This window comes from Lissotriton vulgaris, chromosome 10 (genome assembly GCF_964263255.1).
Source record: "Lissotriton vulgaris chromosome 10, aLisVul1.2, whole genome shotgun sequence".
Lineage (NCBI taxonomy): Eukaryota > Metazoa > Chordata > Amphibia > Caudata > Salamandridae > Lissotriton > Lissotriton vulgaris.
In genome coordinates this window covers 1,102,249,627-1,102,264,203 of record NC_141698.1, presented here as the reverse complement: position 1 = coordinate 1,102,264,203, position 14,577 = coordinate 1,102,249,627, and the positions used below count along the sequence as shown (strand labels likewise).

Genomic DNA, 14,577 nt, shown 5'->3' with positions numbered 1-14,577 from the left:
CTAGAGTGTCTTAGTGTGCCCTGTCGTAACGCGCAAGTAGCGCCTGTGTGTTGGATGTGCGCCACATATTGGCTGCCTGCGCAGCAATACGTTTCCCCGAAGCCTCAAATACTTTTGATTCCTTGTCTGGGGGAGGAGCATCACCCGTAGTCTACGAGTTGGCTCTTTTGCGTGCATTGGAGACAACCAAGGAATCCAGAGGCAACTGTCCTTTGATGTATGTTGGATCAGTGGGCGCTGCCTTGTACTTTTTGTCGATACGAGGGTTAATGACTCTTGCTCGGGTGGGCTCCTTGAAAACCTCTGGCGTATGTTTTAACACCCCTTTGAGCATTGGCAATGTCTTAACAGTCTGTTGGGGAAGTCTTCACTGAAAAAAGCTGAGGCTCCTGTCCCGAATGAGGGTCCCCAGGGTCGCCCCCGGCAGACCATGGCTCAGTTACATCCTCTGGGTCTGAGTAAACTGGATAGGCATACTCATCCTCATCGTTTCCATCACCCTCCTCAACATTAGAATGAGTGGGTGAGAGTTCATGACTTTGTGGAGATGTAGGTTCCATAGGGGCAGATGCACCCGCAGAGTCCAACTTCCTCTTCAGTGGGATTTGGAAATGTTCCAAAGCTGGCTCAGGGGTGATCTTCCGCTTAAGGAGAGAGAGCTTGCCTGTGTTGGCGTCGATGATCACCTCTCGACGCTCCTCTTCCGCCAGTGGTTGGTGGCGCGGGTTTGGAACCACCAACGATGCCTTCGGCGTAGACGATAACTTCAAGGGCACACCGTCCCCAGGTTTCGCAGTGAAAGCTTTTGGCGCCGTCTTTGGAGGCAGCGTGAACAGAATCGGCGTCGGCGCCTTCGCCTGTTTTTGAAGAGGCTTGGGCGGCACAGTGTCCTTCGGCTCGGCTGCCGCGGTCCCCTCCCTAATACGCTGGAGGGACTCCGTGACCTTTTTGGTGAGCGAAGCGGAGGGACGGACCGGCTCGAGAGAGTCTTCCGAAGCCGGGTTTGGGACGGCAACCATAGGCGCAGTCTTCGGAGCCGACGCAGCTCCCCCCTTGGCTTGTCTAGTGGAAGTGGGGCAGTGAGAGACTTGGGGTCGTCCTGCCGCTTCTTCAAGGCCTTCTTATGGTTGTCGACCTTCTTGGTATCGATGCGACTTTTCAGTGCGTCGACCGTCTTCACCTTCGGCTTCGATACCGTAGTCTTCGGGTTGGCCATTTTGGCGTGGCTCTTGAGCTCAACGGCCATCTTGGATTTTTTTCGGCGCCGAGGCCTCCGAAGTCCTCGACCCGACCAGTGCGACTTGCACTTTCGGTTTCGATACGGCTGGCGTCGATACCGATGGTTTCACTTTCGGTTTCTGCACCGTGAGTGGTGCCGTACCAATGTCCGTGGCCGGGCCGGAAGGCGGAGCCGTGGGACGGGAATCAAGGCTTTGGGTAAGGCCCGAAGGTGATCCCTCGGCCTGGGCCTTAGAATGGGGGTTGGCCCCGGAGTCAGTGTGAGGAAGCTCCTCCTCCGAGCTATCCTCTACGGTGGCAATGGCCCCGTCATCGTCCCCAACCTCCTCGACGACTTCCTCGAACTCCTCGTCTTCCGCGTCGTAGTCTTCCTCGACCTCCGACGCCGGGTTAGAGTCCGTTATATGTGGATACTTTGAGGCACACACCACGCACCTCTTAAATGGACTTCGTTCCATGATGAAGTAGGTTGGAGCGTTGTGTAGGCCCGCCCGCGTCGAAAGCATGCGGAAGGGTAGTAATAGTTTGGAGCCGATGAATAAACGAACCCGAACGATAGACAATACCGACGCGAGTCCTAAAGACCTTTTGGTCTCAAGTAAAAGAAGTTAAACAATTATCGATTCAGACAGAGGGAACCGAAACACATCCGAACCCAATGGCGGAAAAAAACAATCTGGGGATGGAGTCGATGCCCATGCGCACTGTAGTCCAGGGGAGGAGCCACCTATCTCGTGATACTTCGAAGACTCTTCCAGGACAACAATGTGCAATCATCCGGACCCAACACTAGGCGGCGATCTAGGCACAAATATGAATTCAGCAGCCCCCATGCCTCGAACCTAAAGCTTTTAGGTGCTGAAGCCTGTGTACACTATCCTAGTGTCCAGGTCCACTGTTGTTTTCCCTCCATCCAGCCGGGTTCGTCCGGAATCGGTAACTTTCTAAACTGTACGATCCATAGACGTTGGTACGCATCCCGCGTGAGAGTCTCCACTCTGCACGTGAGTCCCGTGGGCCTCCAGCTCCTTACTTACCTAGTTTGTAGCGTAGTCCCAGCGATCCTCCAGCCTCTGGATCTCCTTACAGTACTTTCCTTCCTCGCATTCCATTGTTTTGAGTATATGGTTTGCCGTGCCCCTAGGGCGCACTTGTAAATATTGAGCGAACTCGTATTTCCTTTTGAGTATTGTCGTGTGCTTAGCCCTCTGATCTCATAAAGAGTTCAGAGGTGTTGTTAGTTAATAAATAACGGTTTATTTTCATAACTACCTGTGTGGTGTCCTTTTCATTTGGTATTCAAAGGTTATATGTGGTAAAACAGCTGGCTTCACATGCCATAAAGAGTTTAGCCTAAAGACTGCTTTTGTCCACGCTACTAGGATAGCTGATCTATAAGGTTGACTTACAACCAATCACCATAAGGGTTGTTTGGACTGATTCAAGGTGATCACTAGAACTAATGAGCATCATATGTCAGGCCAACTTCTCACACTCCTCTATAAAAAGAGCGACGAAAAGAAACTCTATTCTGTGTGGACTATAGAGCTCCCATTGACTTTGCAGTGTCTGTGTCTTTTTCATTTTCTCCAGTGTAGTGTCTACTTCTGCGCCAAATAATTGGTTTTGATTAAAAGGCTGGTTCAAAATTGTGGTTTGCACCTCTTGTTTGAACCCTAAAATGCGCAACCACGCATGTCTTCTGAGTATGACACTAGTATTTACAGCTTTAGTAGCTGTGTCTGCGACATCTAGTGCACATTTTATTGAGGCATTTAAAATTCATTTGCCTTCTTGTATGAGCTCTGTTGCCTGATCTTTATATTGATCTGGAAGGTGTTGTAGTAGTGTCTCTAATTGGTCGTAATGAGCCCTGTCATAACGTGAGAGAAGGGCTTGTGTATTTGCAATGCGCCATATATTTGTAGCTTGTGCAGCTATTCTTTTACCGGATGCATCAATAACTTTGGATTCCTTGTCAGGTGGGGGCGTTTCACCAGAAGTCTGTGAATTTGCTTGTTTTCTCGAATTGGACACCACTAAACAGTCTAATGGAGGATGTCCTTTAATTTAGGTTGGATCAGAGCCTATATTTCTTTTCTATCCTTGGATTTAGTACCCCAGTGCGTACAGGATCTTTGAATGTTTCTGGAGCATGCTTAATGACTCCTTTGATCATGGGAAGAATTTGAGTAGATCTGTGTGATGGCTCAAATGTATCTAACAGAAAATCCTCTTCAATGTCATCAGAACGCATTGTGACATTGTGGTAGAGAGCAGCTCTGTGTAAGAGGTGATTAAAACCAATGCTGTCTTCTGGAGGAGAAGGCTTTGACAGGTATAACTTTGGATCAGGGACATCAGGCACATTATGTGGTGGAAAAGTATAGATATCCTCATCTAAAGGATATGTATTTGGGTCTGCATGTGGATCCTCCCCACCACCTAAGTTATACTCCTCATCAGTTTGTGGTTAATGTGATGATGCAGGAGAGGGGACAGGAGAGATTTGAGGTGATATGTAAGGAGGGAAGGAGAGGAAGGAGATACAGGAGAGGGAGGGTGCATAGGAGAAGTTGCAAAGTCATTTTTGGAAGGAATCACAGATGGAGGTGGGGTTTCTGCTGGTCTCTTTTTATGAGGTATAGCACCTACATGTCCAGTCTTTGGGTGTATGTAGATCTTCTTTCGTTTAGGATCTGGTCTAAACAGTTCTTCTTCCTCTACAACCTTCTTTGGCGTCGACTTTTTTGGTTCCGACAAAGGTTGTTTTTGGCGTTTCGCCTTGGGAGGTGTTACAGCGTCCTGTGGCAAAGTTCTCGGTGCAGAAGGTGTTGTTTTCGGCTTGGCAGGCGTGTCCAAGGACTTAGGAACCTCTGAATCAGGATTTGTGGGTGTTGGCACCGAAGCAGGAGTCTTGGGAGTGGAAGCTGGCCTCGTCGACTTTGTGGCGTCGGACGCTGGCTTTCCCTCTCTAGTTTGGAAGTGGACGGCTTCTGAGCAGGAGCTTCTTTCGGTGCCTGTACCTCTTTAGTCTTCGGTGCCAAAGGGTCTTTTGCTTTCGATGCCGAAGGATCTTTCGCTTTCGGTGCCGAAGGGACTTTTTGCCTCGGTGTCGAAGGATCTTTGGACTTCGGTGGGGATGGAGGCGGTGGAATCGGCACGTGTGGTATGCTCGGTGCCGAAGCACCTAAAGGTGTATTTGCTTTCCTCGGAGCCGAGCTCGGAGGCTGGGCTTTAGGAGGAAGTACTTGGTCTCGACAGGGCCCCTTGGGCGGAGTGCTGACCTTTGGCTTGGGCAGTGCATGTGGTGCAGGGGCAGAAGTACTCACGGGTTGACATGATGGAAACGAGTCATCCGAGTCCTCTGCCTCTGATATGATCTGGAGATCAAGCGAATCCTCTTCCGGAACGAGCGGAACAGAGTCGTCGAAGATATTCTCCGGTGCTGGGGCTGATCTCCTCATCTCGCGTCGACGTGCCCTCCGATCCCGGATGGTCTTTTTCGATCGGAAGGATGCACTAGCTGTGCAGGTCGACTCGTTGTGATCCGGAGATAGACAGAGGTTGCAGACCTCGTGATGATCGCTATGCGGAAATTTTGCTCAGCATACAGGGCATTTCTTGAACGGAATTCTATTGATGTGGTGTAGGCCGCACGGCGTCGATAGGCCTAGCGGCCCTCGTCGATGAACCGGAATCGATTCGATGGTGATGAAAGTTGTATATTCAATGTCGATATTAGATGTAGGAAGTTTTTGCGCTTCGAAGTTGCAGAAAAAGTTTATCTAGCCAAAGGGGAGAAACTTTCATCCGAACCCAGTGGCGGAAAAAAAGTATCTAAGGATGGAGCCGATGCCCATGCGCAGTATTGTACAAGGGAGGAGTCAACTATATAGTGACTACAAAGACTTCTCCAAGAAGACATTAACCTGCAATCATCCGAGCCCAACACCAGGTGGCGATCTAATGCAAAGAGTACGATCTGCAGCTCATATGCCTTGAACATGTGAACGCTTACAGAAACAATACCGTCGGGGGTAGAGAGGATTACGCATCGAGGGGGAACCCAAAGAACAGTTTCAAACCAGAGTGCAGCAATACATGACCGAACCAGAGGGCGGAAAAAAATATCTAACAATGGAGTCAATGCCCATGCCCACTATCACCGAAAGAAGGAGTCACCTTACCTTGTGACTAGGAAAGACTTCTTCGAAGAAAAACTTGCAAACATCCGGACCCATCACTAGATGGCAGGAGTATGCAAAGCATGTGTATCTACAACACACATGCCTTGAAACGCCAGGTTTCTACAAGGTGTGTCTGAGGAAGGAATGCCTTGGGACGTTTAATGCACCAACCTTTAAATTATGTGCGTTCTCTGCGATGGTGAACAAATCAAGCCAGGAATATCCTCATTTCTAGGAAGATGCCTTGTGGCGCCTCGAAGTGTAACTGATATTAGTGATCAGCTTTGCTGAGTTTGTCCGCCATGGCATTCAAAGGTCCTTCCAGGTGCTCGGCAATCAGGGCGATGCACTGAGAGTTGTTACTTCAGGATGAACAGGGCCTCATGGCACAGAACCCATGACCCTATTCTGCCCTATTTCTTGCAATACCACACTGCGGTCCTGTTCTTTGTGAGAACTGTAGGAAGGTACCTCCTGACTATGGTTGCCCCCAACTTTTTGCCCTGTGTTTTAGCTGGTTTTTGACATAGTCGACCTGGGACCCTGCCAATCAGGACCCCAGGCCTACTGCTCTCTCTGTAAAATGGATTCCATGTACCTTAGGTACATTTCCAATTGGTACTGGACCACCTTATCAGACCCTGTAACTCAGGGCATAGGTGTACCCAGGGCCTACCAGGGGCTGAAGCATGTATTATGCCACCCCTGGCTGGCCTTCTAAATTTGACACAACTGGCTGCATGACAGCTGGGGCAAAGTCGTGTAATCACCCTTTGCTGTAGATATAGTATACCTATATCTAACCCTAAAAATGGACACACAGATTCCTATCAGTCACTCCTATGGCAGGCCTTGACAATCCTGAAGGCAGAGTGCTTGGAATCGTGTGAGATGGTGCTCTGGCATGAGCTGAGCCTGTCTGCAGCTTGCGGAACCAAGTCCTAATAGCTGTTCCATGATAACACATACCATATACTCTTAAGTGCATTATAATCCTCGCGGTTAAATGCTATCTTTGGTATTGCTTTATCAAAACATGTCGAGTAAGGTGTCATACGAATTGGAATACTAACCCCTCGCCAATTCTGGCGACGGGGTTAGCATTCCACCCTTCTAGAGGGACACGACATGTATGTAACTGTGAACCCCGGTTAAAGTTAAACGAAGCCTCAGCTCCACAAAATGGATGCTGCCACCACAGACACGAGTCTGACCCCCTGCAGCTGGGAGTCCTTCCAGCGAGGGGAGCCTGGACAAAGGGTTTCCTGTCGAGGGCGGTGCTAGCACCGTCCCAGACAGGGTTTTGTGTATCCTGGGTAGGCAGGGCTTTACAGGAAGGTGACTGCTGAGTGGCACCCCGGTGCTCACTACGCATAGGCCGGTCAGAACCAGTTCCAGGGGCACACTAGCCCCTGGCCTGGGGAAAGTCCGGCATGGGAGAGGGGTGTAACCACCCCCCTCCTAGTCCCACCCATAGGCAGGACCTAGTCACCGGGTCAGCCCCTTTTCTTAGTAGAAAGATAGGAGCGGGCCCCCTGTTAAAATTAGATCATCTTTGGAATCAAGACACGACTTTCTGCGAAAGGACATCAAGATTTCTTTTTCAAGATTCTCCCTTGTGGCTAAGGAGTAGTCACCCTGCATCAAGCGGGCACCATCCTTAGAACACTGCGGTCTGCTGCAAGTCCTTCCTCCGGAATCCGACTACCCAGCTCGACGAGACCCGGCTTCCCTGGCACCTCTGACCTCTACTCACCTCTACAGCCAAGCTGAGAACCGTGAGTGCGACGAGACCTCGAGGGACCGACGATCGCCAAGACTGCACGACTTCTTTGCAACAAGCCCACCGTGTGCTCCTCTGGTGAGTGCTTTGGGGTCCGAGAAGCCCCAACCTTGAGCAGCTCCAGCACCGAAGATCAGCCCTCCAGCATCTCCACGATCTGCGTGGGGCCCTTCTGCTTTTGCCTGCTCACCACGTTGTTTGGCTACTAGCCGGCTGGCTTGTGGCCTTCTTAACGATGCCCGACGACATCACTGCTGCTGGTCTGGTTGCTCCAGACTGGCCCTTGCTTCCTTCTTCAAGAGAAGCACCCCGGACCCTCCTGGTCCACTCCAGACGCCATTTTGAGTCCACCGCGTGGGCTTGAATTTGCCAAGGCTTTGTTGCCCAATCCTGGGTCCAGCGACGCCGACAGCTTCATCCATCGTGGAACAGCTCGCTCCTCCATCCTGGTCGCCGACAACGCCTCCTGGTCCGTGAGATCTGCAGAGCACAGCGTCACCCACTCACCTAGTCGAGGTGACTACCATCCGGTGCCTTCCTGGTGCCACCTGACTACTGGCTAGTAGTCACGAACTTGGTCCCCTCTGCTTTCAGGTGTCATCTCTCTTCAAGATCCAGGCTTGGATCACTTCGAACTCTCTTCACTGGTCGCCTGCCAGCATCTTCCTTCCAGGCTCCTGGTCCGTCTACGAGGATTCCCGACGTCTTTTGAGACCTATGCAGCTGCAGCCCCTGGGCTAGGTAACTTCGGCATTTCGGTGCCCCAGCATAGCCTAACTATCCAAGGGTCAGAATCCACTTTCGTTTTCCTCCCACCAGGTCGGGTTCGCCCGAGAACACTAACTCTGTGAAATCTAGCTACCATAGACTTTGTCCCGCATCACGCGTGAGAGTACACACTCTGCACCCGAGTCCCCTGGGTCTCCTAGAAGTAATCTGAAGATTCTATAGTCAAGATCTAGCGATTCCAAAGCCTATTAGTACTGTACTTACCTGCTAGCAATTTCGCATTCCACTTTCAGAGTATATGGTTTTCCGTGCCCCTCGGGCATTTGTATATACTGTGCTAACTTAAGTATTTTCGTAAGAGTTTTGTTTTGTGCTTAGTACCCTGTCCTCATAAAGAGTACAGGGTTGTTGTGATTCTTAATAAATATCCTGTTTATTTTCATAACACTTGTGTGGTGTCCTTTCACTTGGTATTCAAGGGGTATATGTGTGGTATAACAGCTGGCTTAACACGCCCTCTCGAGTCTTTAGCCTTAGACTGCTCGTATCCACGCTACTAGGATAGCTGGTCTATAAGGGTGACTTACAACCAATCATCAATAAGGGTTGCTGGACTGATACATAGTGTTCACTAGAATAGTGAGCACTGCATATCAGGCCACCTTTTCACAAGAACCTGAACCAAATTCCTGTTGAGGTTTGGGAGGAACACTTTCAGTGGCAAGAAAATTGCTCACAACTCCAACAGAGTTTATGTGGGGGAGAGCCTCTGCCAGAGACCAGCATCCTCTGATCCTCAGCTCGCCCAGATAACGTCCCCAAACCTACGACAAAGCATCTGTCACAATCATTAGCTCTGGAATGGGTAGGATGGGGATCTGTCGCGGTCCACTCGTAGTTGAGGAGCCACTACTGCAGGACTTTTACAGTCTCCAACACCTGGACGGACTCTGGTCGGTCTCTTTAATACTGGGCCCACTGAGACTTCATATGTCATTGCCCATTACACCAGTGTCACCTGGTGTGATCCATAAGTTGGATACAGGAGGTCAAGAAGCCCTAAAGTCTCAGAACTGCTCTTAATGAGACCCAGGTCAAGGGTTAAAACATCGGGATCATAGACTGAATGTCCTGAACTCAGAGGGATGGCTCTGAAGAGCACTGTATCAGGATAGATCCTATGAAAGGCAGCCACTGTGAAGGAGTCAAGTGTGATTTTAGCAGGTTGATGGAAAAACTTAACAGGAGGGAGGTGTTGTGGTCCAGGTGGCATGTCTGGGGTACAGGACATAAAGGTTAGGGAGCATATATTTTACACAGTCTCACCCACTCATTGATTGGTGGTGATACGGCCCCATAGAGGCATGTCATGTGTTGACAAGGTACCAAGTGAGTCTCTGAATTTTACAATTTTATTGGCTCCCCTTCCAGCATTGGCGATGTCGGAATTAGCATTGATGCATGCAGCAGTGAGTTTAGTCGTTGGATTCACCGGAGTTAAAGTTGAGGGCAAAGCCAGCCTGGAGGTGAGGTCTAGGGGTGCTGTCGGCATCGAGGACAGATCCAGTGACAGTAGATCGCTCAGACCCCCTTGGATCTATGGATCCCGAAGGACCTCCAGAGGGATCCAGTGTGGCATCTAAAATATGGTCCCTTGCCGCCTTCACATGGTGGAGCTGCTGCTGTGGTATTGCTGTCCATTCAGGGTGGGACCGAAACAGGACTATCACCGGGATTGGCTCTTCGTGGAGGGTACTGGGGGTCAACTCTGTGGCATAGAGGGGCCTGTGACGACATGCAATTCGGAGAAGGGCACCTTCAACCAAGAGCACTTTCAAGACCTCTGGAGTTCGGTGATTTAATTTGGCCTATCAGTTGAGGATGGGTTTTTGTTTATTTTTATGTAGCATGGACACAACTTAGAGTCCTGTTAGAAACCAAAGCACCATAAACCGAGGTCATGGGATTTCGCCAATTTATCTACAGTAACAGTCGCAACACGGTTTAAATCCTGTTCTTTTTAGGGGCTGATATTGTCTGCATGCTGAAGCAATTTGAGGAAAAGAATATGGTAGGAATTACAGGATCTGAGAGCACCGGGTCTGCGTCAGCAGGTGTGGAGAAAAAAGGAACAGGCATCAGCACACAGAGGGGACATATATATTGGGCCCCGACATCATGTCTGGGGTTGGATGGATTAGACATGGAGACCTCTGTCAATATGCAAGAGAATTGCTACCAAGGTTGCTGAACCCAGTCTGGCACCTGTCGAAATTTATAATAAGACAAATCTGCACTTAGACATCTTTATCAGAAACATTCTGTTTGTAAAGGAAAACATTAAGTTCAATGATGAAGCACACAGTCCCACTGATGACAAAATTTGGAGTCATCTGAGCGGAAATTGAACTGGCCTGTGGCATGCCTGGTGCTTCAAAACTGCAAATATTTGTTGTATACAAACTTTTGCTGCCTTATCCAGTTTGGGAATGATACAAAATCAGTTTAGAGTAAACGGATTCACAGAAGTAGATAATACAGGTGATATTCATAAATGCTATGATTTCTTCTCAACACCTGTAGTAAGCACCATGTTTATTATTTATGTATAGCAATTAAATCTACAAAAAGATGCAGGGAAGTGGAAGTATGAAACACAATTACCTGAGATAAATTTACCTTTTACATGTTTGATAATGTTTAGCTTTGATATAAACATTCTACAATGACAAATAAGTTGGATTCATTATGCAAAGCATTCATTTTACCTGTGGAAATATATAACCCCTCTGCTCTCCTGGCGTCCACTGTGGGGATAGCTTTAAAAAAACAAAATTAATTAGCATATGCTTTTTACACTTTAAAGACAGATACACAAAAAAGCTTAATGCAGGGTAAAGTTTGAAATACTGAACAAAAGGAAAAAGCTACTTACCAGTATGCATCTGTTCTTGGTGCACAAGTTACTACTTGTGTAACGATATATCTGTAAGAGACTGTTAGAAGTTGGCCTGATATGCAGTGCTCACTATTCTAGTGATCACTATGCATCAGTCCAAACGACCCTTATGGTGATTGGTTGTAAGTCAACCTTAGACCAGCTATCCTAGTAGCGTGGATACGAGCGGTCCTCGGGCTAAACTCTAGAGGGCGTGTTAAGCCAGCTGTTATACCATCACATATACCCCTTGAACACCAAGTGAAAGGACACCACACAAGTGTTATGAAAATAAACAGTGTATTTATTTTAAGTCACAACAGCCCTGTACTCTTTATGAGGACAGGGTACTAAGCACACAACAAAATCTTAGGAAAATACTTCAAGTGCACAATCTACACAAATGCCCAAGGGCACGGAAAGTTAGTGTTCTCGGGCGAACCCGATAAGGTAAGTCGGAAGCGACAGTGACTCTGGACCCTTAGATAATGAGGCTATGCTGGGGCACCGAAATGCCGAAGTTACCTAGCCCAGGGGCTGCGGCTGCATAGGTCTTTACAGACGTCGGGAATCCTCGCTGACCAACCAGGAGCCTGAAGGAAGGAGTTGCTGGCAGGGGACCAGTGAAGATAGTTCGTAGAGATCCAAGCCTGGATCGAAGATGGATGACACCTGAAAGCAGAGGGGACCCAGTTCGTAACTACTAGCCAGTAGTCAGAGGGCACCAGGAGGGCACCGGATGGTAGTCACCTCGACTAGGTGAGTGGGCGACGCTGGGCTCTGCAGTCTCACGGACCAGGGGGAGTTGTCGGCGACCAGGATGGAGGTGCGAGCTGTCCCACGATGGTTGATGCTGTCGGCGTCGCTGGGCCCAGGATTGGGGCAACAAGCCTTGGCAAATTCAAGGCCACGTGGTGGGCCTAATATGGCGTCTTGAGTGGACCAGGAGGGTCCGGGGTGCTCCTCTTTCAGAGGGGAGCAAAGGCCAGTCTGGAGCAACCAGACCAGCAGCGTTGTTGTCGTCGGGCGTCGTCGAGAAGGCCACATGCCAGCGGGCTAGTAGCCAGACAACGTGATGAGCAGCAAAAAGCAGAAGGGCCCCACGCAGATCGTGGAGATGCTGGGAGGCTGGACTTCGGTGCTGGAGCTGCTCAGGCTTTTCGGACCCCAAAGCACTCACCAGAGGATCCCTCGGCGGTCGTGCTGGTTAGAAGTCGTGCAGTTCTGATGATGGCCGGTCCCTCGAGGTCTTGTGGCACCCACGGATCTCAGCTGAGCTGACGATGTGGGTAGAGGTCAGAGGTGCCAGGGAAGCCGGTTCTCGTCGAGCTGGGCAGTCGGATTCCTGAGGAAGGACGTGCAGCAAACCGTAGAGTTCTTAGATGGTGCCTGCGGATGCAGGGTGACTACTCCTTAGCCACAAGGGAGAAATCTTGAGAAGAGTCGAGAGTTCCTTTCGTAGAAAGTAGTTTCTTGATTCAAAGATGATCTAATTTGGAAGGGTCCCCGCTCCTGCCTTTATCCTAAAGAAAGGGGTGGGTACGCGACTAGGTCCTGCCCTAGGGGTGGGACCAGGAAGGGGGGTGGTTACACCCCTCTCCCATGCCGGACTTTCCCCAGGCCAGGGGCTGGTGTGCCCCTGGAACTGGTTCTAGCCGGCAGATGCGTAGTGAGCACCGGGGTGCCACTCCGCAGTCACCTTCCTGTAAAGCCCTGCCTACCCAGGATACACAAAACCCTGTCTGGGATGGTGCGAGCACCGCCCCGGACAGGAAACCCTTTGTCCAAGCTCTCCTCGCTGGAAGGACTCCCAGCAGCAGGAGGTCAGACTCGTGTCTGTGGTGGCAGCATCCATTTTGTGGAGCTGAGGCTTCAGTTAACTCTAATCGGGGTTCACAGTTACGTACATGTCGTGTCCCTCTAGAAGGGTGGAATGCTAACCCCGTCGCCAGCATTGGTGAGGGGTCAGTATCCCAATTCGTATGACACCTTACTCGACATGTTTTGATAACGCGATACCGAAGTTAGCATTTAAGAGTATATGGTACGCGTTATCATGGAACAGCCATTGGGACTTGGTTCTGCAAGCTGCAAACAGGCTCAGCTCATGCCAGAGCACCATTTCACACGATTCCACGCACTCTGCCTTCAGGATTGTCAAGGCCTGCCATAGGAGTGACTGATAGGAATCCGTGTGTCCATTTTCGGGGTTAGATATAGGGATACTATATCTAAAGCAAAGGGTGATTACACCACCTTGCCCCAGCTGTCGTGCAGCCAGTTGTGTCAGATTTAGATGGCCATCCAGGGGTGGCATAATACATGCTTCAGCCCCTGGTAGGCCCTGGGTACACCTATGCCCTGAGTTACAGGGTCTGATAAGGGGGCCCAGTACCAATTGGAAATGTACCTAATGTAGGAAGGTACCTCTTGACTATGGTTGCCCCCAACTTTTTGCCCTGTGTTTTAGCTGGTTTTTGACATAGTCGACCTGGGATCCTGCCAATCAGGACCCCAGGCCTACTGCTCTCTCTTTAAAATGGATTCCATGTACCCTAGGTACATTTCCAATTGGTACTGGGCCACCTTATCAGACCCTGTAACTCAGGGCATAGGTGTACCCAGGGCCGCCAGGGGCTGCAGCATGCATTATGCCACCACTGGCTGGCCTCCTAAATTTGACACAACTGGCTGCATGACAGCTGGGGCAAAGTCGTGTAATCACCCTTTGCTTTAGGTATAGTAGCTCTATATCTAACCATACAATGGACACCCGAGTTCCTATCAGTCACTCCTATGGCAGGCCTTGACAATCCTGAAGGCAGAGTGCGTGGGCTCGTGTGAACTAGGTTCTGGCCCGAGCCGAGCCCGGTTGCAGCTTGCGGAATCAAGACCCAATGGCTGTTCCATGATAACGCGTACCACATCGGTAACTTCGGTGTCGCGTTATCAAGGCATGTCGAGTAAGGTGTCATACGAATCGGGATGCTGCCCCCTCACCAATTCTGGCGACGAGGTTAGCATTCCGCCCTTCTAGAGGGACACGACATGTACGTAACTGTGAACCCCGGTTAAAGTTAACTAAAGCCTCAGCTCCACAAAATGGATGCTGCCACCACAGACACGAGTCTGACCTCCTGCTGCTGGGAGTCCTTCCAGCGAGGAGCACTTGGACAAAGGGTTTCCTGTCGAGGGCGGTGTTCGCACCGTCCCAGACAGGGTTTGTGTATTCTGGGTAGGTAGGGCTTTTGCGAGAAGGTGACTGCGGAGTGGCACCCCGGTGCTCACTACGCATCTGCCGGTCAGAACCAGTTCCAGGGGCGCCAGCCCTGGCCTGGGGAAAGTCCGGCAGGGGAGAGGGGTGTAACTACCTCCCTTCCTGGTCCCACCCTTAGGGCAGGACCTAGTCATGTACCCACCCCTTTCTTTAGAATAAAGGCCGGAGCGGGGACCCTTCCAAATTAGATCATCTTTGAATCAAGAACTACTTTCTACGAAAGGACATTCGAGACTCTTCTCAAGATTTCTCCCTTGTGACTAAGGAGTAGTCACCCTGCATCAGCGGGCACCATCTAAGAACTCTGCGGGTTGCTGCAAGTCCTTCCTCAAGGATCCGACGGCCCAGCTCGACGAGAACCGGCTTCCCTGGCACCTCTGACCTCTACCCACGTCATCAGCTCAGCTGTGATCTGTGGGTG

At 50.2% G+C, this 14,577-nt stretch overlaps 1 protein-coding gene across 1 annotated transcript in view; it reads right to left on the bottom strand.

Annotated features, from left to right (window-relative positions):
• DAZL (deleted in azoospermia like) overlaps positions 1 to 14,577 on the bottom strand; it is a 787,422-nt gene that overhangs the window by 357,020 nt on the left and 415,825 nt on the right. Inside the window, exon 8 of the mRNA XM_086940080.1 lies at positions 10,710 to 10,760. Coding sequence (XP_086796206.1) covers positions 10,710 to 10,760 — 51 coding nt within the window. The remainder of the gene's footprint in view (positions 1 to 10,709; positions 10,761 to 14,577) is intronic.